The sequence below is a fragment of the Xylocopa sonorina genome, chromosome 5, assembly GCF_050948175.1.
Source record: "Xylocopa sonorina isolate GNS202 chromosome 5, iyXylSono1_principal, whole genome shotgun sequence".
Classification (NCBI taxonomy): domain Eukaryota; kingdom Metazoa; phylum Arthropoda; class Insecta; order Hymenoptera; family Apidae; genus Xylocopa; species Xylocopa sonorina.
This window is the reverse complement of record NC_135197.1, coordinates 4,428,130-4,454,964: the sequence shown is the minus strand read 5'-3', so window position 1 is coordinate 4,454,964 and position 26,835 is coordinate 4,428,130. Positions and strand designations below refer to the sequence as shown.

The window sequence follows — 26,835 nt, the reverse complement described above, 5'->3', positions numbered from 1 at the left end:
TTGTTGAATTTGCAGTTCTCTTTCATATTTTTTACATTTTTCACACTTAACTTATCAATTTCTTTTTCTTTCTTTTTTATATTATATCCTCCGTTCACAATTAAGGAAAAGATACAATATTGGTAGTAATAAAAATACAAAGAAAAACTTATTTAAAAAAGTACCTCAATACATAATTTTTATTAAGGTATACACATGTTGCTGATTTATAGTTTCATTTTATGATAATAATTATTCTATTTTTTATTTTCATAAGAGTACGAATCGTTTTTAGACAATTAATAATTGCCAACACAATTCGTTGGCCCAGTTATAAAACAAAACTGATATACATATTTACATTATCTACAACCGCATTCAATTAGAATGCATATGTTTAACTAAACGATTGCACATTTGGACTTCGATGTTGGTCATGCATGCAATAAGTTTTACTTAATGATAATCGAAGAATTGTTGTATTCGACTATTAGCGAAATACCACGATTTCTCTTCCTGTTCTGAGAAGAAAAACGACCATTACACGTTATGAATTCTAAAAAGTAGTTTTTTAAATAACTATTAACAAGTAGAAACTCAAACTATAATATGGAAACAGTGTAATTATCTTAAAAAATTTGCATGCAATTTTGTTTAAATTTACAATAACGATTTGTGAAAACTTAGTTTCGTAACAATAACATGTTCCTCGTACAGCTCAACGCAATTTGAATACACGTAACATATTCGTGCTCCCTTATTCATACTGCTCTCGTGGATTCAAATGATATATGACTGGTCAAATATTTTAATATAAAATAATTAACTATTAAGCAATTTGTCATTACCGCTACATCAAATATTTCAAATAATCGTACAGACGATTGTACATTAGACTTAAAAATCTTGTTAATTACTTAAAACATTACATATATTTAATATATTACATATATGTCTGAGAGCAATATGAGGAACCAACATCGATCAGTCTTGGAATTACGATTAGCAATAAAAATTATTATATATTTTGCAAAATATATAAATATAAAAGAATAATAACTAAGATCCGTAACTACCTTGCGATAATTAATAATGCGCTAAATTATTTGTAGGGTCTTATGCGTTATAAATTAAACGCAAATAAATGTGGACCTTGTTCCTTCTTACATTCAATACCATTGCATAAAATAGCAATATGCGTAATTTGTGTAAAAGAGTTATTGTAAAAAATTTCGTACAACGGTCAACACATAAAAAGTGCTTAATGATTTCGTAATATTGATCAGTTAGTTAGTTATTATCTAATAGTTAATTAGTGTAAGTTGGCAAAAAGCATTTCATCGTATAGTCTTCCTTTATGGAAGTTATCCAAATCTTCAGACAATATGTACCAGTTAATATTTGTTAAAAATTTCTTATTATCTTAAGTAGTTACAGTCTCGAGTCATTGTATTTAGCAGACTATATGACGAAAATTTACGAAGTGCAACATACAATGCACAATGTACAATAAAACGTAAAATCGTCTTTTTTGTTTGTAATCAAGACAAATTAAACTTCATTTATTCTGCTAGAATACCGTCTAATAACGCCCAGCAGTTAATTCAAGTTTAAAATGTCTGCATTAATATATACCTAAGAAAATAATAATAGAAACGAACGAGATTTTTAAAAGAGTAAACAGCGTAATATATATGGATATATTACTTTCTTTTCGTCACTTTGTTTTCTGTTAAATGATTTTCGTTAGTTTTTAAACAAAGGTAAAATGTTTGAACAAGTAAAGGAATAAGAGATAACAGGTCAATCATTTTAAAATATCGGTACCGGATAAAATCGAATAAGAAATCCCGTTCGTTCTTTAATTTTCGGTATTTACAGGTTCTCGAGCATGATGAATTCTGACGTGCTTATTATGATTGGATTTCGTTCCGCTAGACTTTCCACAAATATGACATGTATATGGTCTGGCACCTGAATGTACTCTCAAGTGTTCCTTTAGATAATACGATCTATGAAAAGTTTTGTTGCAAACATCGCACGTATATGCCTTGTTCTCCTCGTGTTCTTTGACGTGCCTTAAACAATTATACTTTCGTATGAACTGTGCCCCGCAATAGTTACAGGTATAAGGGCGTACGTTCCTGTGGGAATTCATATGAGCAGTATAATCACTGTGCCGATAAAACGCGCCACTACACTGATTACACTTGAAAGGTTTGGTGCTACGGGCAGCGTGAGTCCATTTGTGCAATTGTAAGTTCCACTTAGTACTAAATGCTTTAGAGCAAACTTGACATTCATATGGTCTCTCACCGTTATGAACTCGCATATGTACCGCTAAGGAAGATCGCAAATAAATACACTTACATACGGGACATTCGACATTCTCGCTCTCTCTTTGAGCATCTGGAACGAATCTTTTGTTGTGAGCTCGGCGCATGTGTCTGGTCAGGCTGGCCATGTGAATAAATCTTTCGTTACAGTATGTACACGCTTTCGGTTTCTCATCGTGTGTTTCTTTATGCCAAGCCAATTTTTTTTTCGTATGAAAAACTTCACCACAATGACATATGTAATCTTTCAATTTCTTTTTTATATTCAGATGATGTCTGTTCTTGTGCTGAGTCAGATTTGAATACCTACGAAATGTTTCATTGCACAGATTACATTTAACGGGCGCGTTCCCAGTATGGCCATTAGTATGCTCATCCAATTTCTGTTTCGTTAAAAATGCTTTATCGCAAACGGTACATGGAAATGGTTTTATTCCTAAGTGTCGTTTCATGTGTAATTTGAAATTTTGTTTCCTATAAAAATACTTTCCACACTGGCTACATTCTAACGGGTGTATTTTTAAATGAGCATTGAATAAGAGAACCGAAGGAAATTCTTCATGGCATATCTGGCACTTGGTGCTCTCGCGAATTCGTTTCGATGGTTCCGTAATATGTACTCTTCTATGATGTAGTTGTAATGATTTTTCGCAGCTAAATCTTTGATTGCAAAGCGTGCAAATCACTTCGATATTTGACGGAATAACTAGCGTCTCGATTTTTTGATCCGTTTCTATTTTCGTAGTTACTTCTGATGATTGTGGTGGTTGAAGTTGATGCAACAATGGTTGTTGATGATAGACTTGTTGAACGTGTAAACCTGGTACAAAAATATCTTCAAACACATTCATACGGCCATCTAATAACTTAATATCCTTTACTTCTGGTTGATCTGTAGATTCTCTACTACTGCTCGGTCCAGCCTCTTTGTGCGTAGTAGTACTGTGTACCCGGCGTTCCTTCGGACAATCAAATATTTCGGGGCAATGATAACATTTGAACGTTCTTTTCGTAGGAGTTTTTCTATCTCGATCTAAAAATAAACTTGACGTAAAATGCGTAGCTAAAGATCTGCTATCTAATAGTGGGCCTCCAATTTCATTGTCCGACCCGTCAGATTCTTCCCAACTTTCACGAGCCATCAAGTCATAAGAGGTTGACATCCGCGATGACTCTTGACCAGCATACAACTAAATACATGAAAACATAAATAAATATTAGTTTAGCAGCAAGAGAAACAAATACTGTATCGAATTTTTAAAATTAAATTGTATGGAAATTACTTTTCACACTTTTAAACTTCAATATAATACCTAGTAGAAGATTTATGTATTTTACAAACTTATTCATTTCTTATCTGTATGTAAAAGTTATGTATATATATATATGTACCTGCCAAGCGGATTGTTCTGTACATCCATTGCTCTCTTGTTCTGACAGTTCACCTCTAGGAGGCATAGTCTCATCGGCTCTCATGTTAATGCTTTTAACTTCTTCATCCACACCTATTCCACCTTCACTACTTGCCATAGATTGCTGGCTGATTCCGCTAACAGCTTTTTGCGAAGAATCACTTATGAATGTACTAGGAACTAAGATTTGAAGTCCGTCAAATTCAAACACATTCATTGGACCTGCATGGGCATCTTCATTCAAACTAAGAAATTCCACCGATTGCTTTTGTATAATCGATTTAGATGAATGAAAACTCTTTAAATCAGAACTACTTGCAATGTCACTAGATTCTGACAAATTCACATGACTATTACTTTTACTCTGTATATTATATGATTCGTCCATCGATGTTGATTGATGAGAATGTTGCGAGTGAATTGGAGGAAATGAACTTATATGTTCAGTAATTCCAGACTGATATGCTGAATTTGTTTCTATTTTCTTCTCAGTTTCACACAAGGAAAATTCTGATTGATCAGCTTTTACATCTTGTTCAACCACAGAACAATCAATAGGATCTTTTTCTAGAGATGCATCTATTCCTAAATTGCTTTCTTCGTCATGAGTTATACCATTAGCATCCATATGACAAAATGAGTGCACAGAGGCAGGGGAACATGGCTTACTGAGATCCTTTCTGACCCTTAATACAGAAATACCACTGCTTGTGGATAATGGAGTATGCGATCTAACATTATCTGCACTCTCACCATATTTAACAAAAGGAGTATACGGGCTAGATATTTCTTCTATCTCCATATCTGCTTCATCAAAATTATCCTCCGCTTCATTCTTTTCATCTTCGTCATCTTCATCTTCTTGCAGCGTGTTTGCATCAAAACCAATTGGATAAGGATTAAGATTTTCATTTGAACCGAATTCAGAACGAACAGAGTAAGTTCTAGAAGGTTTTCTTTGTACAATAGGCGATGCAGGGGCAGATAAACTATTTTTGTAACGATATGAAAGACAAGAACTCTTATTTTTATCATTATCTACATTAGTTTCCGAAACCTGACTAACTTTTACTTCTTCTATACCAAGTCTACAACTGTTTTCATGCTCACTGGGATTATTAGCAGTGATATCATGAATTACACTCTCCGATCTCTGAGGTGATCTCAGAGGACTTCTCTTTGTATCTTCACTTTTCCTATTATCATCCACAAAATTGCATTCCTTTTGTGATGTATTGTTAAATTCATTCTTCATGATAGCAATTAAAAGATGCTCTAATTGTTCTACTTCAGGTCGAACCGGTTCCTTTGTTGCATTCTCTAAAGGCGATTCTGCTGAGGTACCTTCATTTTCCCTTATTTCTTCTCTGCGAGGAACTTTTTCATTAGTTGCTTCTTCTGTCCTAGTTTCTGTTATTATTGGTGTTATTTCGGGCACAATAACTTCATTGTTATCATCATCATCTTTATATCTGTGCACATATTCTGGTATGATGTCTGATGATTCATAATGAACAGGCTTACATTGAACATTTGTAGTAAGAACACGCAAAGAGTCTCCATCGTCGATATCCGGCAGTACGCTCTCAACTTTATCGTCTGTAGTATCGTCGACGTTACAAGTCATTGTTAATGATCTTGGAATGCTATCATATTCGTTTTGTGTAGTATGCTGCTCTGATGTACTTGAACTACGGGGTTCTTCCTCCTCCTGCTCTATTGTAATTGTACTAGTTTCACTTTCATTTTGCTGCATAGAATTATGTTCATTTAATGACGGTGGAGAAACTGGAAGGTTGATGTCTGGTAGCACTTGTTCAGGTTCCTGTTCCGATTCAGGTAAAATTTCAGGTAAAATCTGTTTTGGCTCGGAATTATTTACAGGTACAGCAATGGCAGTCCTACAGCTTGTTTCACCAGCCATAGTTACCACAGGCCTTACTCTGGCTGTATTTGGTATGGCCGTGACAGGTGAAATCATTTGAACAGTCGGTATTTGTTGCTGCTGGTACATACCGTACGGATTATACAGCATTTGCATCATTTGATTAGCTTGCGGAGCCATTGCATATTGCGGTATCATCATAGTGCCATTATTTACAAATTGTTGATAACTAAATGAAGCAAACTGAGGTGGCATCACGGTACCGATTGGTGGACACTCGAAAATAGGTCCTATAGGATACGGAGATTGAGCGGATAGATGAGTATTCTGTGCAACTTGAGGCGTAGTTTGAGGTGATTGTACAGCTGGAGATGCCGGATGCGCTGATGGTGACAACTGAGTTTGTTGCAATTGCGAAGAATTACTACTGGCTTTAATAAGAGCTTCAATGACTTGCTCCTTCGGATGAGTGTCCAAATGTCTTTGTAAGCTGATACCCTCGCGTAAATAGAGGGTACATACTGGACAAGCCACTGCATTCCCAGGTGCTCCATTATTTGTCGCATCCATTGTTGTGTCCGAGGTATCTTGCTTACACATTTAATTTTTCCAACTATTACATTGAACACAACCAATACAATTAAATTCTTCTTAAAATATCCACAGTGCAGTAGTAACACCACTTTTTTTTTTTATAATTGACGTCCTTACTGTTACTGCCGTTGTCGGTTTCGTTTTATTCGTAGCAAGTATCGTCTTGCTCGTTGCCGGTGCCTTCGTCGTCGCGGTTGTGATCGTGGTTGCCGCCGCCGCCGCCGTCGTTGTCGTCGTCGTCACCGCCGTTGCTGTCTCTGTCGCTGTCGTCGTCGTCGTCGTCGTCACCGTCGTCGCCGTCGCCACCGCCGTCGTCGTCGTCGTCGCCGCCGTCACCGTCGTTGTCCTCGTTACCGTCGCCGTCGTCGTCGTCGTCCTCGTCGTCACCGCCGCCACCGCCGTCACCGTTATCGTTGTCGTCGTCGCCGTTTTGGTCGCCGTCGTGATGGTCGTTAAGATCGTAGTAGATGTAGTCGTTGTAACCCGTAATTTGACTAATATCATTAACACATATCGTTGATGGCTGGCTGCATTTTCGGCTTTATCAGGCATGCAAGCTGATCAGAGCACGACATATGTACAGCCGACACGTTGCACCAGGCAGGGCCCCAAAAATATCGACGTTCATGGCTACCTGGTTCGTGTGTGCGATGGAGCCAGCAAGGCAGTCGCGGACAAATCAATATCCTATTAAATCGCCAGCCTCCCCTGCTCTTATTAAATTACACCTGCACTGTGCACACACGCTCGAAATGGAGCACTTCCCTCGAACCTGGGTAGAACAACTCTTTTTAAGAGCCTTTTGTTTCTCATTCGATTATCGAAACGGCATGTTTTTCGCCCGATTCCAGCCTAAAAACACAACAGAAAACAGTGACGAGTGGTATTCCACCTTAGAATGAGAACAACAAGAAGTGTTACTACGAATGTAGCGCCCCCTTGTACACTGTTATATTAGCCATAATCTTCTAGATCTACCGATTATAAGATAATCGTTTTCCACTTTGCCGACTGTTTTAAACAATTTTAATGCATTAGATTACACAGACGACCGTGATTATATTTTAAGAAATACCTCTATCGTATATTATTGCACTTATATGTAATTACATTGTTTACTCGACTTATTTCCTTTCTTCAAAATTTATATTCTTCTACATAAAAGTTGTTCCAAGGTTTTTCCTATTCTGCTTTGGTTTTCAAATTTGTTTCTTTTTCTATCTTCATTTTTTAAATCTATCGCGAGGAATGAAGTGTTTCTGTAACATTTAATAGCTCATCTTTACATAATTTTTCCATAATAACCTACTCACTACACTTATTTATCTATGGTTTGGATTAAGCATGCGCATCATATAGGTATACGTAATGTGAACAGAATCTTTTTGTGTAATCACGCGTTGGTTGTGTTGTAGATCATAGATCTTATATAGCTACACTGTTGCTATATAATATTTGTATTTGCATACATATGCAATTCTGTCAATATGTAAAATAATATACGTCAAAGTTAAAAGGTTTACCTCCTTGTAAATTTAAATTGTTAATTGAAATATTATGTATTATTTAAATAAATTTTATTATGTTTCTATCTCTTGAAGAATACAAATTACAATACTATATCAATTTACATGGAATTGTTTCAAGGATTATTTCAGTATTGAAGCATACATAATAAATGTTTAATATTATAATTTAAATAATGTAATTAAAGTGTAAATTTGTATAATTATACAAAGCAAGAACAATGAATAGCCAAGGAAGAAAGTATCTTTTTTGGTTTGCTCAAGAACATATTGATTTCCGTGCAGCGGTAATTCTTTATTTAATTCTTATTCCCCTCTTTTACAATAAAATTTTTAATATAATTATTCTTTTTAGGAAATGGAATCTATCCTTAGCATGTTTGGTATAAATACCTACGCTTATCCTAAATTCAAAAAACATGTAAGATAGTATAATTACTGTATCGTTTTTTATAATTTAATACCATCATTTGTATTTATAAATAATTTGTATGCGTATGTATCACAGCCTTATTGGATAGTTAACTTACCATCAGAGAGTATAGCGCATGATATTTCAAGCCGAGCAGTCTGTGTTAGATTTTGTATAGAGTTGTGGGCCAATAGTAAAAAACTAGAAGATTTACATAATAAATTGAGGGCTTATCCAATTGCAGAGATAAAAAAATATAGCAATCCGCAGAAATCCTTTAAAGTAATAGTTGAAACATTTTGCAAGCATTTCTCACAACGGGAAAAGGTAAACAAAATCGAGGTAAGTACATGTAAATTAGATTAGCTGTGTCAAACCAATTTTACAGTAAAAATAATGCGCAATAAAGTCTTTTAGTTATTTACCATTGGAAGGACCAGTAAGATTAAATAATCCAGACACAACATTATTTTACATTGAATTTTATGGATTAAATCCTAATAACATTCCTGAAGAACCTTATGAATTGTTTTTTGGTAGATGGGTAGGTATTATTGTATATCATAGTGCTACGTTAATCCATTGTATGATATATGCTATGTTGCATATTACATTTTTTAGATTACAAGTGGGCAAAGAGATTTAATACAAAAGTTATCGCTAAAAACTAGGAAATTTATAGGTAATACGTCTATGGATCCTCAATTGTCATTAATAATGGCAAACCAGGCTCAAGTTCAAAAAGGAGATATAGTTCTTGATCCATTTGTTGGTACTGGATCTCTATTAGTTGCCGCTTCTCATTTTGGGGGTTATACATTAGGAACAGATATAGATTTTTTAATGCTCCATGGACGTACACGACCTAGTAGAATATCACAAAAGGTTGCTTCTTTACTTAACTACTGCTTCTAACTAACTTCTTGACTAAATTGTTAACATTATTATTAGGTTAGAGAAAAAGATGAAAGCATTGCCACAAATATGAGACAGTATGGAAAAAGTTCATATTATATTGATGTTGTGGTATCAGACTTTTCTTATCCTTTATGGCGTTCCGATATGTGTATAGATGCTATAATTACAGACCGTGAGTATAATTTTTCTTTATTATTTTATAATGTTTACTGCAAATAATTCAGTTTTTTTTAATAATTGTAGCTCCTTATGGTATAAGAGAAGCAACAGAAAGAATAGGTACAACTAAACCAAATCCAGTGATTGAAGAACATCAAGCATCATCTCACATACCATCTAAAATTGGTTATGATTTAACACAAATGTACAAAGATTTATTAAACTTCTCAGCTCAGCACCTTAAAATAAATGGCAAATTAGTATGCTGGTTTCCTTTATTCAGGTAAATGCCATTATTTTAGCAATGTTTTAAATATATAATTTTTATAAAGAAAAACGATTACTTTTTATTTTCCAGAGATCAATATTCAGAGGATCAGTTACCATCACATCCATATTTAGAATTGATAGCTAATTCGGAACAAGTACTTAGTAATTATACTAGTCGCAGGTTACTAACTTATAAAAAAGTAAAAGATCCAAAGGTGTGTATGATTAAATATGTTGTGCAACTGATTAATAAAAATATTATAAAAATAATTTGTTTGAATTTCTATATCTTTCCTTCCAGGAATCAGACGAATTGATTTCTACGAGTATAGTCGATTTTCGGGAAAAATATTTTGCGTTACGTAACGAAAGCCGAAGGGAAAAACGAATGAAGAAAGCTGTAGAAAAAGCAAAGGAAAGACAGCTTTGGGAACAGAATAATAAAGAAAATACAAAAAGATGACTCTGTAATTATTTTATGTGTAACAAACATTTATTTTCCTCCAAATTTAGGAATATGGTTTTTGTTAAACTGTTACTTTTTATAATGACATAATTAAATAATTACACATAACACGTGCAGAATTGTACAATAAATTTGATAATAAGAAAAATTTTAAACTGATAATAAAAATATTTTTGAAAATTTTAAGTAATCACTAGAATAGTTATGGAATACTTTTCTTCTAATAACGTATTTTTGATACAAATTTTCCAAAAGAAGCAAACTTTTTAGTTGATTATCAAAATTGTTTAATTGGTAAATAATGTTTTGCTGTGTTTTGGACAGTAAATATTCGTCAATGTATTTATAAATTTACTTCACCCACTAAAAGATACTTACGTCAAAAGTTTTTAATTAAATAATAAATTATATATACGTATATAGATTGTAAGGAGTGAACATTTACATATGTTACAGTACTTAACATGTATATAGATATAAATTTGTATACTTAAACTTCGAGTTGCAATTGTCCTAGTAATCCTTCCAGTGCTTTAATATTTTCGTTTGAAACTTTTGATTCATATTGTTTTTCAATTTGATTAGCTGCCCACTCGCTTAATTTTATTGCATCTTTCTTTTTAGCAGAAGGACATTTAGGTGATGTAGCAATGTTATTTGTTGCCTGTACAGAAATAAATTGGCAATGATACTTTGATGCTGCAGAGTAATGTTTTATGAAAAGTTGTAATCCTTACCAATAATAAACCATACAAGGCTCTGATATTATTTGGATTCAATCTTGCAGCTTGACAAAAATATGCTTTTGCTAATTCCATGTTTTCAAATCCACCCTAAATACATGTAAATATTTCAGTGAAATTCAAACTTCAGATAGTAATTTCAATGAGATTACCTGAGAATATTTTATTTCCGCATATCTCTGATAAATTAGATGACTATGTGGATTATGCAGTATGAGTTCTTCCATACAGAATGCAGCCTTAGAGTATTCTTGTTCTTGTAAATACAAATCACATAATTCATGCCATGCTTCTTGATCGCTCATGAATCTATAGTAGGTGAAAGACATTATCCACTGTTAATACACCAGGTGATAATTTTAAGATATCAAAATTATATCTAGATACTTACTTCTTCAAATATTCTGTAAGTTCTTTAATAGCATCTGGTATTCGGCCTTTTGCTTTCAATATAGCTATACGTCTTTTTCTTGGTGCTGCATTGGTTTCATCTCTTTTTATGATAGAATCCAAAACTTCCAATGCTTCATCATACCTACAAATATGTTTTATGTGTGTACGTTCTCTCTTTTATACAATATAAACTGTATGCATATGTTTCAATAATTACATTTCTAATGCTTCCAGGTGCATAGCATGGTATTTGTGGACTCTCAAGCTGCTAGGAAATTCCCTTTTTAGTATTTTAATGCAATATTCTGCTAAAGAAGGTCGATAACAATCCAATGCAGCTATGCAGACTTGTTCCAAAACCAGATATTCTGCGTAAAAGTTATATGCAGAGAAAGCGTTACAAAAGATACTTGATGCGCAATAATTGGTAATATAAAATCGTATTATCATACTTTCATTGCCAAGTTGATCAATTTTTCCCATTAATTTAGACTCCCATAGATCTACTACATCTTTACTTCGTCGTTCGCTATCCTCTCTCCATGTTCTAAATAAGTCCCTTATTTCTGCGCGTAAAAAAGTTTGTTCAATAAATTTCACTTAAGGAATTAGAAACAACTAAAATATACTTTTAATTAGCTTACCTTTCCAAGATAGTTTATCATATTGCCCAGTCATTTTTTGTTAGATCTTGAAGAAAGTAATAAATATAAAACATTTGGACAGTAGATTTGTATATGTGTATGTCCATAGAATATATTTAACTGATATATATGTACAAAATAGTTGAAGTCATACAGTAATGACTTGTAATACAAGGTGAACATAAAAAGGTTAACCAAGTAACTATGTGTTGAAAGAATTGTTCATAAAAGAATTATTATATATTATACATTATTATACCATTAATTTGAACATAATACAGTTACATTTAATTTAAAAATTTGCTAACGTTATTACTTAATCTTTATTATAACCTAAATAACTGAAGAAACAGATATTAACGTACACACGTTAAATTAAAGTATACATGCAAAAAAACATTGAAATGAATTTAAAACTATTAAAAGAAACATATATTTATGAGTAAACATAATGGTTATTAATTATAATACGCTTTAAAATAACTTTGAGTGTAACATATAATTGTACGTACCAGACAATCTTAGGGCCTGAAATATTACAAGTATATGTGCTTGAAATTTATGGAAAAATAATTAAAAAATTTTAAATAAACTTATGTCAAATTATTGATTGAAATGAAGATACACGTAATCGCAATTAGTCTCGATTATGTAGATAGTTAGGTTACATAGACTGAAAGAAAACTGTTCTAACAGGGATCGGAAACTGTAGATAATTAATTATTCATTGATAAATCTCAAATATATCATTTTTCGAAGTTATAAGTAAGAAAATAAGCAAGAAATATGAAAAACAATATCTATTTCATAATGTGTTACCAAAATATAAACTTTCATTATTATTTTCATCATATTCAAAAAGTGATTAGCATATAGGTTGATGAGTTTGAGAATATTCAGAAAGTTATCTCGTAGTACATGTAATAAGTCCTAATAATGTTCAACAAATATGTTGTGCTGTGATTAATATTTTTCAGCTGTACATTTTTCTCTGTGAAATTTAAAGTGAGTTTTTTATATATTATTATTTAGTAGGCACGTTATTATACTTGTTTTTTTAACAGAGATCTAATGACGAATGTTATTTACATGTCTGGTAAGTGTGTCAGAAAAGTATTTTCAAATCTGTTAAAAATTGATTTTATCTTTACTGTTCTTTATGTATCGCGATTGCATTTTAATTCTTTTTCCTCACAGCTGATTTGGCAACATGTGTATACCTTTAAGTATACTATATTTTAATATATTATGATTCTAATTTACAAATGCGTGTCATGCATATACACACCAGCGTGAAACTTTCAACTGCGGTGATTATTTCCGAAGGGTATAATATATACAAGTAGAAGGAAAATAATTTCGTTTGAATGTATAAGAATAGCTCCCGGACTATAGAATTTAGATCGTTATCGGTTTAATTCTTATAGTTGTGTACTATAAAACATAGAACGTGTCAGAAACGCCTGGACGCCATGATGGTAGGTGGAACCTGTTATCGCTTGTCCACCGATCTCCTCCTTCCTAACGAATTTAATACCGGTGCAATAAGTTTTGCTCTATTGTAGGCATCCTTCAGACAGTTTTTAATTAAATAAAATGTTTCAGGACGGCATATGTGATACTGCCGACATTTTAAATAACATTCCCCCTAAGAAGGTAGATAAATTCATTTTTTTTTTTAATTTTCTTTTATTTTCGTTAAACGAAATTACGTTTAGTTGTAATCGAACTTTTCTGTATCCAACATTGTTATTCGTCATTCACGATTTTATAATTTTAACTGTAGAATTTATATTTACAGATAATACATGCCGACAATGTAGATCTTTCTGACAAGTCGTTACAAGTGGATATCTCAGATGCTCTTAGTGAAAAAGATAAAGTTAAATTTACCGTACATACAACAACTACATTACCCGAGTTTCAAAAGCCAGACAATTTAGTTGTAAGGCAACATGAGGAATTTGTATGGTTACACGATCGATTTGAAGAAAACGACGAATATGCTGGTTATATTGTATGTATATTTCCCATTTTATTCTCGTGTTTAACATTTAATCGTAATCTCCGATAATGGACAGGATAAATGTGTATCTCTAGATTCCTCCTTGTCCACCACGACCAGATTTCGATGCTTCTCGTGAAAAGTTGCAAAAACTTGGAGAGGGTGAGGGTAACATGACACGTGAGGAATTTAATAAGATGAAACAAGAATTGGAGGCGTAAGTTGTACAGAAACATTTAAATGCACTAAAGGTATTAATGAATGAAAAAACATATTGATATTTTTGCAGTGAATATTTAGCAACATTTAAAAAAACTGTCGCTATGCACGAAATGTTTTTAACTAGATTAGCACATCATCCAGTTTTCCGTAATGATCATAATTTAAGAGTGTTTTTGGAATACGATCAAGATCTTTGTGTGAGAGGTAAAAGTTTTATTAATTCGTTATAAAAAGTTCTCTATCTCTCTTTAGAATTGGTTATATTGTTTGTGTAATGAATAAGATGTAAGTGAATAATTGCTTGTTTATTTTTCAGGAAAAAATAAGATGGAAATGTTTGGTGGTTTAGTAAAATCATTTTCTACCACTACAGATGAATATTACTTATCAGCAACTGTGAAAGATGTAAATGACTTTTTCGATCAAGAAATGTCATTTTTGCACACTTATCATCATAATTTAAAAGAAGCAACGACTCGCGCAGATCGACAAACGGCTAAACATAAAGATGTAGCAGATTCCTATATTAAAATTTCTACAAATCTCTTGCAATTAGCTACAACTGATACCGGTAAATTGGAGAGATTTTTAACAAAAATCGCAGAAATGTTTGAGAAATTAAGGGTAAGGCTTGTGAATTTACCTTACTATGTTTATTTATTCATATTATTTATATTTGTAATGTTATAATGTAATAGAAAGTAGAGGGACGAGTAGCATCTGATGAAGATTTAAAATTATCAGACACTCTACGTTACTACATGAGGGATACGGCTGCTGCTAAACGGCTTTTGTTCAGAAGATTGAAAGCTTTACATGCATATGAATCTGCAAATCGTGCTCTCGAAAAAGCACGTGCTAAAAACAAGGATGTTCACGCTGTAAGTATATTCCTTCACATATGTTAATACTAAGCATAAAATTTAGAATGTAACAAATGATTACATGTACATGCCCTAACTATAATAGATGTAATATATGTACATATATACTATGCAATGTCCAATTGGTATCTAATTAAAAATTTAATTTTTCTTGCTCATCAAGGCAGTGGAAGTTGCTGAGGTGTGTTTTTCTCGACTTGTATGTTTGCCTGCTTGTTATAGTATATAATAATTTTATATGTCATTTTTGGTTAATAAACTTATCGGTCCTAATATTGAACATTTAAAATACTTTACTTGCATAGTGCTTAAATTATCTAGGGTTCTTAAAACTACATAGGAATATTACTATAACATAGTAGCTACTTGTAGCTTAGTAGCTACAAGTGGTTATTGAAGAAGAAACAATTGATTGATATTAATAAATATGTTTAAAATTGTTGTTTAATAAAACATGCATAAAGTACATGTGCATGAATTTTATTTTTTAAAAGAAATATCTAAAAATTAATGATAAAAGAAATAAGAAAAGCAACTAATGCCAAAAAATTATGAAAAATAGGAAGAGTGTTTTCATTTTATTTTTGTATAATATATATTTGATACAAAAGAAGTTTTCATATTGTAAGGAATATTGTTAGATATTAATAGTATTGTACATGTATGGAATTTAAAATTATTTTTCGTTTTGTTACTTTAGGCTGAACAAGCTCAAACAGAAGCCTGTGAAAAATTCGAACAGATGTCAGAGAAAGGAAAGGAAGGTGAGTAATAGTTTTAATTTGTTTCTAATTTATTTAATAAATAATTGTAATAAATTAAGTTATGCTTGGATTTGTATTGCAGAACTAATGGATTTTAAAACAAGGAGGGTAACTGCTTTTAGAAAAAACTTAGTTGAATTAGCAGAACTTGAAATAAAACATGCAAAAGTAAGTATGTTGTTATTTTTTAGCGTGCTTCTTATATAACTGGTCAGAAAAATTTTATTTTATTTTTCAGGCACATGCGGAATTGCTCAAGAAATGTTTAACGGTCTTGCGAGAAGAGTGATTCAGTTTTATAATTCTCGTTGCGAAGGTTACCGTGTAATCTACACAAAGATAACAATCTATTTAAAATTATAATAATGTAATGGTACTGTAAAATATATATTTTTTGTTATCTAGATTTATATTATCAGAAAAAAGAGAATCGTATTAACTGCAAAAGGACTCCATAAAATTGAAATTCGCGTTGTTTAATATTTTTAGCTTATACAAATTAAATGTATGTTGTAATTGTTTACGTTTAAAAAGCGGATGAGTTCTTTTAATATAATTTTTTAACGAAATACTTCTTATTTTCTCAATATATATAATAAAAATGTTGGCATTTAGCGAGTTCTTTTGTAGCTTTATATTAATGTATTGTAAACAAACAAGATTTTTTCAATTCTACATGTAAGTAAATATGTATAAGGCGTTTTTTAACATGTGCTACAGTCAGGAAATAAGAGATTCGTGATGTGAAAATGAAATAACTTAAAACTTCGTGTATATATATTTTTGAAAAAAGTAATTGCAAGAAATTGGAAATTGTATAAAACTAATTATTAAAGATAATAAAGAATGTGAATATCTAAGAAATACTAAAACGCTCATGTACATAAGAAATGTTGGAAAAGTAAAATACTGCAATGCAGTGTATCGCAATTATATTGATGTTAAATGTTTTAATTATATTATTAATCATTGAGAATATTAACTGTGGTAAAATATGAAGATATCAAGAATTGTATTTTTATTTAAAGAATCTTTTATTTCGACGATTTATCACATTTTATGAAACTTCCTATGTACAACGATTCCACGTATACAAAGGTAATGAACAAATCATCTGAAAAAAAGTACTTGAGTAATTCTGTTGCAATTAAAAGTTGGAAAATATGCAAACACAAGAAATTTGTAATGATACAAAAATATATATTATTTTATATCGTCTTCTTCCTCAATAAGTTCTATACAAATTACAAGATCATTATATATATATAGATTAGCATACGTATGTAAACTTTTAAGATTTTTACATATAGATTAGGACGTTGTATACTGTTAAATCAATTTACAATATTTTGTTTGTTCAATAAATTCCAATTATAAAATCACAAGTATAAAGGGACCTTAGGATTAGGTATATAATTATACACGATCTGATCCTGCGCATTTACTAAAATAGTTACTCCAGTCCCTCTCTTTTTCTTTGAATAAAAATAATTGAAAAGATTTTTATATTGCATAAACATAAATTCATAGAAATCAAGTTTCACGTTAACTTTTAAATCATCAAATAAAGTTTCTTTCAATACAATTCCTTTTTATATTGTTTCTTTCGAGGAAAATTTAGTAACGACTTATATTTAATGGACAATATATTTCATATATTGTATTTTTTATCGTAAGTCAAATATTCATAAGTCAATGATGTGTTTGAAAATTAAAGATTATATTTATACCACGTTTATTATATTGTATTTGTTATTACTAATATTTTTATTAATGGTAATTGTTAACAAACATGTATACAAATATTAAAGTAATACGTAAAATAAATAATTATTGATTCGATGAATCATTTATATCTCCCGCTTTAGAGGTAAGAGAGAGAAAGATGCTATAAAAAAGAGTGAGACAGATGATGGTGATCCTCCTGTAGAACCTCTGGCGCCATCTCTGTGAAAAGTGCTCAAACTGGTCGCACATAATTATCGACAGCGAAGTAAACTACTGAAGAACTACTAGCGCCATCTCTGCGGAGAGTACTGAAACTAATTCCCGACTAGTTCTAGCACTTCTCCGAGAGATGGCGCTAGTTCTTCAGTAGTTTACTTCGCTGTCGATAACGCTGTGCGACCAGTTTGAGCACTTTTCACAGAGATGGCGCCAGGGGTTCTTGAGGAGGGTGGGTAATATCTGTCTCACTTTGTCTTATAGCTTTCTTATATATATCCTTCTCTCTCTTACTTCTAAAGCGGGAAATATACAAGAAATTACAATAAAACTAGTAAGTTTAAATTGCAGTTTTCTGAAAAACTGATTATATCATTCGGAAGCTTAATGAAGAAAGAACTTTTTGTCAAATTTGCTGCCCTTCACGTTTAAAATAATTACTTAAATAGAAGATACAAGTTTTCATAATTTATAAGTCTTGCCTCCTGAGATAAGTTTAAATTTTTATTACTACATCTGTTTTCCAGTTTTAGGGTAGAATAGGGACTATTTTAATAGAAAATTTATTGCACTTTTAATATTGTTTGTAATTTTCTGGTAGGACTTACGGTTTGAAAGATGCAATCAATAATATGAATGGAACTGCTGTTTCTCTAAAAAATACAAAAATCCCAATTTTCTTTGCCATTTTTGCAAATTGGACCTAGGTTTATATGAACTTTTTTATTGCTTTTGAGTTGTGAATTACCCTGTATATAATACATAAAATAATTACATATAAATACCAAAATTGATTACAACAAACGTTTCTTCATTGATGTTGTGTAGTCTGTTTTATAACATTCAATAGTGCTTTTCTGTCAGCTTCATTTTCTATACCAATCTCAATTAAATCTTGGTTGGTGAGAGTCATAAACAAGTCAAAATCCACCTAAAATAAATTGTACAAGAGTAATAAAATTTAAGAAGTAATAAAATACAACATATTGAAGAGGAAAAATATTTACGTTAACAATACATATTAAAAAAAAGTAAATTATTAATTTTATTACTAGCTAAATTAATCAATATTATATTGCTTGAAATTTAAAATATAATTGTAATATATTTACTTCTTGTTCTAGAAATATGGCCGTGTGTTGACTTAGTCCAAAACTTTTCAACAAAACAAACAATTTCATTTCTTCTGAATTTAAAATCATTCCCTTTGGAGGTGTTTTATAACGTGGTGGTGTTGGAGTACTGTCTCCAAATACATTTTCGTCGTTTATATGTGAAGGTACATTTGGTGAACGTAATGGACTAAAGTCAGGCACGTATCCAATAGTAGTATTGAGGTTTTCTTCTTCTTCTTCTTCTTCTACACTTTGAATGTTTAAATCTGGTGGACGAATAGATTGCAATCTTTAAAAAGAAAAAGACACAGTTTTAGTAGATTTTAACGTAATGTTACTATTACTTTAAATTTTTATTTAATAATATTGCTAAAATACATATTCGACTAATTAGCATTTGATTTTCTCTATTTTCTGCAAAATAATGAGAACTGAATGTTCATCATTTCTCTCTCTGGCTCTTTAAACAATTTAATGTATTATATTATATTATTTACCTTTGCAAAGGTTGCTGAGCTGAACTATTCTGATTTTTTGGGTATGTGACAAGTTTTGTTTGATTTTGAATCACTCGTTTCTTTTCTGCATCATGTGTTATATTAAAGTCGATTTTATTAATGTTTTCATTTTGTGTAAAATATATATTTGGACTAGTAGGTAGTATTTCATTAAAAGCACAACTTAATGTTGGTGAAATTAAACTATGTTGGGCAGCATTTAGTTGGTTTGTGGTTAAGTCTAATGTACATGGTTTTAGGAAATTTTGAAAATTTGTCACGAAATTGTTGTTACAGTCGTCAATATTAGATTCTAACTTATCAGTTTCCACAAGAATATTATCTGAATTATCATTCCAATAATCTTCTATATCAAGATGTTTTGCTAAATTTTTTATTTCGGGTACTATCGATTGTTTTATCATAATATCAGTGTAGTCATCTATTAAAAAATTGATTACGAAAAAAAGCTAATACAAATGACTCATTATGCGTAATTATTTGTTAATCAACTTTGTACAAAACATAATGCCTTACTGTTCTTAGAAATATCAAATCCTAACTCTATTAAATGAAAAAATAAATTTTTATCATTTTTCATAGCAGCAATACAAAGCGGCGTAATATTATCATTCATAGAATTTAGTGATGCTGATGGACATGCTTTGTGTACAATTTCAAACATATCTTTATTTATTGCAGCTGCTAATCCAATTACCGACATACCTGCGAATGAACAGATATGAGAATTTTTAGTTCTGTAATTTTTCTATTCTTATTCAGAATTACTTCTCTTGTCGAACGTATGAAAATTTCCTAATACGTTTACCTAGATAAGTTGATTCATTTACGTTGGCATTTTTTCCTAGAAGATATTTCACCGTTTCGATGTGTCTGTTACGAATTGCTAACATCAACGGTGTCCAACCAAATTTATTTTTTTTATCGATTAATCGACAGGCATCTGGTTTTTGTAAAATTTCCTTTATAATATCAAGACAACCATTCGCTGCGCTAATATGTAACAAATTCTCGCCAAAGCTGTTTACGGTATTTAGCGAGTACTCTAAAAATCAGTAACGAAATGTAGAAATACGACGTTTAACGTAACGATCATATTAATACCTTTACTTCGTAGCGCTTTAATAACTTCTATTTGCACACTTTTGATGACGCTGCTATTTATTTGCAATGTATCACTACCTTCCTTAAACATTATTAATATGATTATACTCTCTCAAATCAATTAACGTCGACTGTATTAAAACATTGTACCTTTAATACCTTGTTCCATGATCGATCGAATTAAGCATTGCAAATGACCTACGGATAGTTTTTCTATTTCGTTTTATTTGTTTGTAAACTTGTACTAATTGAATTTAGTCTTCATCGAGGAACGAACGATTCAATCGTGTAGTGCGAAGAGTATTTCTAAATAATGCGTCAAGATCAAGCCTTTAACGTAGTTATGCTCGAAAATCGTGCTTACACCGTGAAGGAAAGCGTTCGATCTCGTTGCGCTTTTGATAATTTCCGCCAAAGCTCTCCCTCGAGTTCATTAGACGTGTCTTCCTCGATGGTAATGTGGTGGCAGCACAATCTCGTAAAATGTGACGTGCACGATAATTTCTGACAGTATTTGAATTTCATTTTTTAAATTGCACGTATATCCGGCCCGTAGGAGGCAATTATTTGGTAAAAGTACGGGCGCAGAGCCGTAACTCTTGTTCCTATAACGTGCTAACAACGAATTGAACGCAGTTTGTTGTAACACAACGTGCAATTTATAGCGATAAACTTTAACTCAACGTGAGTAGTCCTTTATTACATTGTGGCTGGATTCCCTTAATCCCTTTGTGTCTCGTATCAGAATAAGTACTCACTCGCTACTCAGTTAAGCCGCAGTCGTCTGGTTTTCTTTCATATTTCGATTCTTTTCCGTGGCGCAAGGTTTTGTTATATATAGGTTAACTTTCAGACGACGCCGTGATCATATTTTTAGGGGTGGGGGTACTAATTAAGAGAATGTGGACAGGGGAGACGAGTATACGTATCGTTACCGTTAGTGGTCAATTCTCTCGAATCCTTATTAACTTCGTTTCTACACGTTGCTGTATCACGTAATCGCGTGTACGTTTGATTCCTGTTACTTTCTTTGTCAAACACTATGATATGTTCAGTATCATAACAATATGGAGACACTGATTTGTTATTGCTGCATATAGTATAAAGATATTTTATAATATCCCGTGGGAGCTTTGTTTCATCTGTATATAATTTGTTGTTTAGAATGGGAAGCAGCGGCCAACTGTACAGCCTCTCCTGGGGAGAATTTAGTTCATCGTTGGCATCTGCTGTGCAGTTATTAAGAGGTCACGGAGATTTGGTCGATGTTACGCTAGCTGCTGGTGGACGCATTTTTCCTGCACATAAGATAGTCCTATGTGCAGCTAGTCCATTTTTATTAGATTTGCTAAAGGTTTTCATATTTCTTTTCCTAGTACATTTGAAAGGCTTGTGTGCGATAAAATTTGTTTTGAAAATCTTGCAGTCTGAGAAAACTATAGACTGATTTTATAGTTGAGAAAAATGTGCATTTATATCATATCATTTAGTATTATATTCGGCAGTATCTTTGAATGTTTCCTGGTATGCGATCTAGAATTTTGTAACGTTTCAATCGTTTCATATTTCCGTTTTCTATGAACAGAGCACACCATGCCAGCATCCGGTAGTTATGCTAGCTGGCATAGGAGCAGATGATTTGGAATCGTTATTGGAGTTTGTGTATCGTGGTGAAGTGAGTGTGGAACCTTCGCAACTACCTTCACTGCTTCAAGCTGCTCACTGCCTTTGCATTCATGGATTAACACCACCTACTATAATGACTGAAGTATGCAGTTTTTTACATTTCATTCTTATTTATACAGTATGTTATAATTGGGTAGAAGGTTACTTTGGATGTAAAGCATTGAGAGTAACTTTTTATTCCTGTACTACCCGTTTTAAAACTCATTCAAAAATCTTAATTAATTGTTTTACTTATTTAGAATGGGGAGGAGGTACCCATGTCAGCAATACCAACAGCAAACGAAGCTATATCGAAAGAAACAATTAGCCCGTATTTTCCCCTTAAACGAAGAAAGAAAAGGAGAAAATCTTCCTCGTCCTCAGGGAAATGGCCTCGCAATGCTAGCACTGCTGATAATGAAAATAGGCCTGCAGATGGAAGTGATAATAGTCGGTCAGCTAATTATGATCATAAAGATGAAGATAATACAGAACACGGTGATGATACAGGTAAGAGATATTCAGTAGTACGCATAGCAATACATTTTATAATCATTGTACTTGTTAAACTTGTCGAAAATACATATTTAAATCTTAATTTTGCATTTAAATATTTATTTTATTAATAAGAAATATTATTCTATTATTACTTGATCTAGATTTAATCTGGATTTTCAGTTTGTTTATTTATTTTTATATTGCACATTAAACTGAGTTGATCATTACATTGTTACATATATTTAATGATCAGTTTGGTAAGCAAAATGTAAACAACAATGGATACGCGATACCACTTGTGTTCTGTGTCCGCTATATATTATTTTCGTCACTTAACAATGTGTTCTTGGAGTATGATCCATAAATGTTTAAAGTATCTTCCAAGTTTTTGCATATTTAGAACGGACACAAGCACAACCATCAATCGGGTTGAACTGCGTCTATAATCGATCGTATCGTACTGTTACTCATCAATTCAGAGATTTCAGATGCGTAAAACAAATCAGTTCAGCCCTGCATGGTAATATTGTGTTTGTGTCTGTTAGCAGCGAACGATCGGTTGGAATATTCGAATCACCGGAGTTGTCACTCGCCACGTGCTCAAGAAGCGCAGCCGGTATCTACGGAAAATTCCCAAGCAACGCCGCATCAGGATCAAATATCGGACAATGAAACGCATCTTCACACTTTAATGCCAATGCAGCCATACTCTCCGCTACATATACCGCAATTCCCCGGTCCTCTAAACATGGGTTTCCCTCCTGGTATACCGCTACCGTTAGTCAGTCAGGGTACAACCGCTGGAACGGCCTCCTGTGGACTTACTGGCAATATGAACTTGTCGAAAATACGCGGCGCATCCGACTGTCCGGGCGTTTGTCCACTCTGCGGCGCGACGTTACGACAGGCGAGAAATTTACGTAGACACCTGTTATCATCTTGCAAATATCGATTTTCTAGTAATCCGGTTCAGAGTTCCCCAGCAGACGCTATGATGCTAGACATAAAGCCCGAGGTCGAGTTGTCCACTTACAGTGAACAGTCTTTGACATACGGAACTGACAGTGGTAGTAGTACCTGTGAGCAAATTATTTGTAAGCCCAGTCCGCTTCCCTCGCCAACGTCGCACGGGTCGAACGTTGTTTCGTCCCAGAGCAACGTACCGTCGCCTACTATCGCTAGATGAATGTATAGGAAAAGATTGAATAAATGGGCTCGACGCGAACAGAATCGTTCGATTCTGTTATTGTGATTCAGAGATTACTTTGTTTTGTATCTGCTGATTCATTGTACGTTACAAATTTAAACTAGCGACGAATTTTTTTTATTGTTTTTTTTATTCATCGTTTCAGCGTACTTATAAAAATTTATGTTAATACTACTTGTTTGTGTTGTTTAAGGGAAACATGGACTGACATTGTATTGTAAAGTTTGTCAGGATGTATTGATTGTTACATCTCATTTGTATAGTTTATCTCATACTACTATTTTGATTCGGCAATCGAGTTTCTTCTTTATCGATTCAGGTCGAAGTTAATTTGAGAGAAATTTAGAAATGTTTAAAATTCATTTGAAGAGTTACAGAACTCTTCCTTATTAGTAAGTTAAGAGCAGTATCTTTAGGGTTAAAAGGGATAGCAGTCGGATGACAAAAATTAGGTATAGCGCGAGTGGTGGTAAGAGTATCGCAAAATGTGAATTTTCGATAACTTTCAAACGTTCACTTATTCAATAACTATGTATGATCAGTTTTATATAAACTTATTGAATTATAAATTTATCCTCGTAGCCTATTTTTTCTCAGTTTCTTCTTTTCTTCTTTTTGCCAATAAAATATCGGATTAGTATTTTAACATCACATGTACGCGTAAGTAGAATTTGGAATTCTGTCGATTATACATATATATATGTATACATGCTTTAAGAATGTGACATTAATGACAATATTAAAGTGTAAATACGAACCGAATTGTTTCTTTTTACGAGCATACAAAAAAATTTTCGTATCTTGTCATTACTGTCGCGAAAGGAGGTATCGTTAATTGGCGGACTTATTCATTTTTACGATTTTAGCTATTGGCATGCATTTCATTTAGAATATCAATAAATTTGTAGGTGTAAAAATCGACGTCCTCTGAATTATGTTAACGGTATACCTAACTAACAAATAAGTAATAAAGTCGCTCAACGTGGTAGAAATGGTTTACTTTATTATAGAATTTATACTTTTAAATAAAAAGTCTCCATATAGGCCATAGCTCTTCGAGTTGCTTTTGCATATATTCTTCGTACGTCATCTATTTTGTACGTAATCATTTTTATTTATAATTATTAATTAACATTTATGGAATCGCAATTCGATTTTATGCCTATCACAGATCTAGATACAAGTTGGTGGAAGGTGTTTTAGACATTATTCTAAGCTACTCCTCTCCCTTTCAAATTTTGAATATACCATTATATACAAACTGTAATAAAAACAATTTTTCGAAAGTTTCTACTCCTCGCCAATATCTTAACTTTTTTCTTCAAATAAAATGCACTCTCTGCAAATCTTTGACTACCACCAGTACAACACAGAACGTTATTTCAGAATAGTTTAAGCATAGTTCCGCCAAGTATGCATCTAGGTCCGCGCTAAGCATTATCGTTTTAGCGACAAGAGAATCAGAACGATAAATATGTAGAATGTCCGTTCAGGGCGGAAGTTCGCCCGATTACACCCTCGTAATCATTCTTCCTCGACGTGTCTTTGGATGTGTACAGACTTGATGGAATTACTTCTAGGAGACGGATTGTCGAAAACACGGGGCATGTCCGATCAGCCAACGTCTTGTCCACTTTGCGGAGCGATTTTGCGACAGTCGCGAAATTTGAGGAGGCATTTAGAGCTTCTACATTTCGGGGCTGGTAGCAATAATAAATGCGGTCTCCACGCGAGACACCGGAGAACCGATAGGAGTAGCGATCTCGTACGATCTACGCTGGCATCGATTTGTTCGCCGCATATGACCAGAACCGATTACTCAAGAGCCGTAGAGGGCACGGATCTGTCGACGTTAACGTCTTTGTCCATTGCCTCAACGGTCAGTCCCGGTGCATCAAGTGTCGGCCTCGCAGGTGAATGCTTTGCAGCCTCAGCTAGAAAGGACGAGGATCGATCGATACAATTGTACTTCCGAAAGTTGATCGATGATGAGTAATCGAAATTATATGTACGCGTGTACGTATTATAATTTATGTTTTAATCAGAGTACTGAATGTATGTGCAATTAAGCAAAGGTATAGTTTGGCGTTTTATATTGAAGGAAAGAAAGAAGTATTATTGTATCGATCTTCCTGTGGTATTAAATTTTCTGTAACTGTAGGATGTTTATTTACTATTAATTTACTGTATCAGTTATGTGTATAGCGAGAACTAATTAGGGATTACAATGAAGCATTTGTACATTTTAATTTATTTCTCACTAAGTCTCACGAAATTGTAAGTTAGTTTTTAGTTACTGTATTGCGAATGTAATTCGACAAGCAGAAAAAAGTACAAGCGTTTATGTTAAACAAATTATTAATCATATATTTTTTTTTATTTCTTTTGTAGCGTTACATTTTCATTTCGAGTGTTATACAACGGTCAGCTATTCAATTGATTTTGCGTTAATTTCTTTCAATAACGATTAAAAGAATAGTAAAGTTCGATCGATATGTTCGAAAGACCGTCAGTAAAGAAGTACGCAGGTAAAGCGAGAAGAACTTTCACAAGTTTTTATAGTTTGTTCTTGTAACTTTGTAAACAGGAAGTTTAATAGGACTAGGTGCACTGGGAGTCGGTGATCAAAGTGCAAGCTCAGCCCTGGTCACCGCGTCAAGCTCGAGCACAGCTTCTATCACCTCTGCCAACAACGGGGTCTACTCGTCGGACGGTAGTGCCAGTATGCTAAATTGTTTGTTACCGTCACTATCATCTTTGCCTTCTCTGTCCTCTCCGCACGACGTGTTTCGACACGGAGAAATGTTGCGAGCTGGTATCGCATACCATGACTCATCGAGGCAGCACATCAAGCAATCACAGCGCACGGACGACGCATAATTTGTTTCAGTGAATTAATCCATCATTTCATTTCCTTAATTAATTGTTGAAATTGAAGACTGTATTATTATAAAGAACGATCGTCTTCTATCACGTCGTATAGTATTTAACAACTGGAATATTCGGAGGACGAGTTAACGTGCTTTCAAACTGTATATTTTGATACGTGCATGTATAATTTATGAACTGTTTTCTGATTTAAAAAGGTGCAGATAGTTGAAGGTATCGCTAAAAAACGAGATTGAGCTGTAATCAGCGACTCTGGCTTTACTGGTCTTACTACTGTGTGCCG

At 32.9% G+C, this 26,835-nt stretch overlaps 7 protein-coding genes across 15 annotated transcripts; 3 read left to right on the top strand and 4 right to left on the bottom strand.

Annotated features, from left to right (window-relative positions):
• Positions 1–1,716: 1,716 nt before the first annotated feature.
• On the bottom strand, positions 1,717–6,342 carry LOC143424081 (uncharacterized). The gene is made up of 2 exons (XM_076895890.1): positions 3,708–6,342; positions 1,717–3,505 (listed from the first exon to the last, which is right to left on the bottom strand). The coding sequence occupies exons 1-2, from the start codon at positions 6,210–6,212 to the stop codon at positions 1,841–1,843; spliced, it is 4,170 nt and encodes a 1,389-aa protein (XP_076752005.1). The 5' UTR covers positions 6,213–6,342; the 3' UTR covers positions 1,717–1,840.
• On the bottom strand, positions 6,325–6,834 carry LOC143424036 (uncharacterized). The gene is made up of 2 exons (XM_076895844.1): positions 6,788–6,834; positions 6,325–6,745 (listed from the first exon to the last, which is right to left on the bottom strand). Exons 1-2 carry the CDS (start codon positions 6,832–6,834, stop codon positions 6,349–6,351), a joined length of 444 nt encoding a protein of 147 aa, XP_076751959.1. The 3' UTR covers positions 6,325–6,348.
• A 761-nt stretch (positions 6,835–7,595) lies between these two features.
• On the top strand, positions 7,596–10,236 carry LOC143424086 (tRNA (guanine(10)-N(2))-methyltransferase TRMT11). 3 transcript variants are annotated; one of them, XR_013101876.1, is made up of 9 exons: positions 7,596–8,019; positions 8,088–8,153; positions 8,241–8,486; positions 8,554–8,688; positions 8,766–9,029; positions 9,096–9,234; positions 9,306–9,504; positions 9,594–9,706; positions 9,793–9,922. XR_013101876.1 is itself a non-coding variant. In XM_076895901.1 (9 exons), the coding sequence occupies exons 1-9, from the start codon at positions 7,954–7,956 to the stop codon at positions 9,952–9,954; spliced, it is 1,389 nt and encodes a 462-aa protein (XP_076752016.1). In that variant the 5' UTR covers positions 7,597–7,953; the 3' UTR covers positions 9,955–10,236. The 3 variants fall into 3 exon arrangements, 2 of the variants coding, with proteins under 2 accessions (XP_076752016.1, XP_076752015.1); XM_076895901.1 differs by having other exon boundaries at positions 7,597–8,019; positions 8,241–8,471; positions 9,580–9,706; positions 9,793–10,236; XM_076895900.1 differs by having other exon boundaries at positions 7,599–8,019; positions 9,580–9,706; positions 9,793–10,236.
• A 95-nt stretch (positions 10,237–10,331) lies between these two features.
• LOC143424093 (ER membrane protein complex subunit 2) lies at positions 10,332–12,479 on the bottom strand. Its single transcript, XM_076895918.1, has 8 exons — positions 12,250–12,479; positions 11,738–11,783; positions 11,546–11,659; positions 11,311–11,461; positions 11,092–11,235; positions 10,853–11,009; positions 10,695–10,790; positions 10,332–10,621 (listed from the first exon to the last, which is right to left on the bottom strand). Exons 2-8 carry the CDS (start codon positions 11,769–11,771, stop codon positions 10,448–10,450), a joined length of 870 nt encoding a protein of 289 aa, XP_076752033.1. The 5' UTR covers positions 11,772–11,783; positions 12,250–12,479; the 3' UTR covers positions 10,332–10,447.
• A 449-nt stretch (positions 12,480–12,928) lies between these two features.
• Positions 12,929–16,018, top strand: Snx6 (sorting nexin 6). Of its 4 annotated transcripts, XM_076895907.1 has the most exons (11): positions 12,929–13,215; positions 13,343–13,393; positions 13,539–13,754; positions 13,838–13,959; positions 14,032–14,168; positions 14,281–14,588; positions 14,663–14,845; positions 15,012–15,029; positions 15,549–15,612; positions 15,695–15,780; positions 15,851–16,018. In XM_076895907.1, the coding sequence occupies exons 1-11, from the start codon at positions 13,210–13,212 to the stop codon at positions 15,899–15,901; spliced, it is 1,242 nt and encodes a 413-aa protein (XP_076752022.1). In that variant the 5' UTR covers positions 12,929–13,209; the 3' UTR covers positions 15,902–16,018. The 4 variants fall into 4 exon arrangements, with proteins under 4 accessions (XP_076752022.1, XP_076752024.1, XP_076752021.1 ...); XM_076895909.1 differs by lacking the exon at positions 13,343–13,393; XM_076895906.1 differs by lacking the exon at positions 12,929–13,215 and having other exon boundaries at positions 13,222–13,393.
• Positions 16,019–18,361: 2,343 nt separating this feature from the next.
• On the bottom strand, positions 18,362–20,401 carry LOC143423539 (uncharacterized). Its single transcript, XM_076894929.1, has 6 exons — positions 20,294–20,401; positions 19,998–20,234; positions 19,706–19,894; positions 19,169–19,610; positions 18,669–18,960; positions 18,362–18,487 (listed from the first exon to the last, which is right to left on the bottom strand). The coding sequence occupies exons 1-6, from the start codon at positions 20,382–20,384 to the stop codon at positions 18,368–18,370; spliced, it is 1,371 nt and encodes a 456-aa protein (XP_076751044.1). The 5' UTR covers positions 20,385–20,401; the 3' UTR covers positions 18,362–18,367.
• Positions 20,402–20,725: 324 nt separating this feature from the next.
• LOC143423711 (uncharacterized) lies at positions 20,726–26,602 on the top strand. 4 transcript variants are annotated; one of them, XM_076895221.1, is made up of 6 exons: positions 20,726–20,977; positions 21,458–21,647; positions 21,879–22,061; positions 22,219–22,468; positions 25,244–25,576; positions 26,251–26,602. In XM_076895221.1, the coding sequence occupies exons 2-6, from the start codon at positions 21,459–21,461 to the stop codon at positions 26,541–26,543; spliced, it is 1,248 nt and encodes a 415-aa protein (XP_076751336.1). In that variant the 5' UTR covers positions 20,726–20,977; position 21,458; the 3' UTR covers positions 26,544–26,602. The 4 variants fall into 4 exon arrangements, with proteins under 4 accessions (XP_076751336.1, XP_076751335.1, XP_076751333.1 ...); XM_076895220.1 differs by lacking the exons at positions 25,244–25,576; positions 26,251–26,602 and adding an exon at positions 23,005–24,889 and having other exon boundaries at positions 20,731–20,977; XM_076895218.1 differs by lacking the exons at positions 25,244–25,576; positions 26,251–26,602 and adding an exon at positions 23,002–24,889 and having other exon boundaries at positions 20,732–20,977.
• The last annotated feature ends 233 nt before the right edge of the window (positions 26,603–26,835 follow it).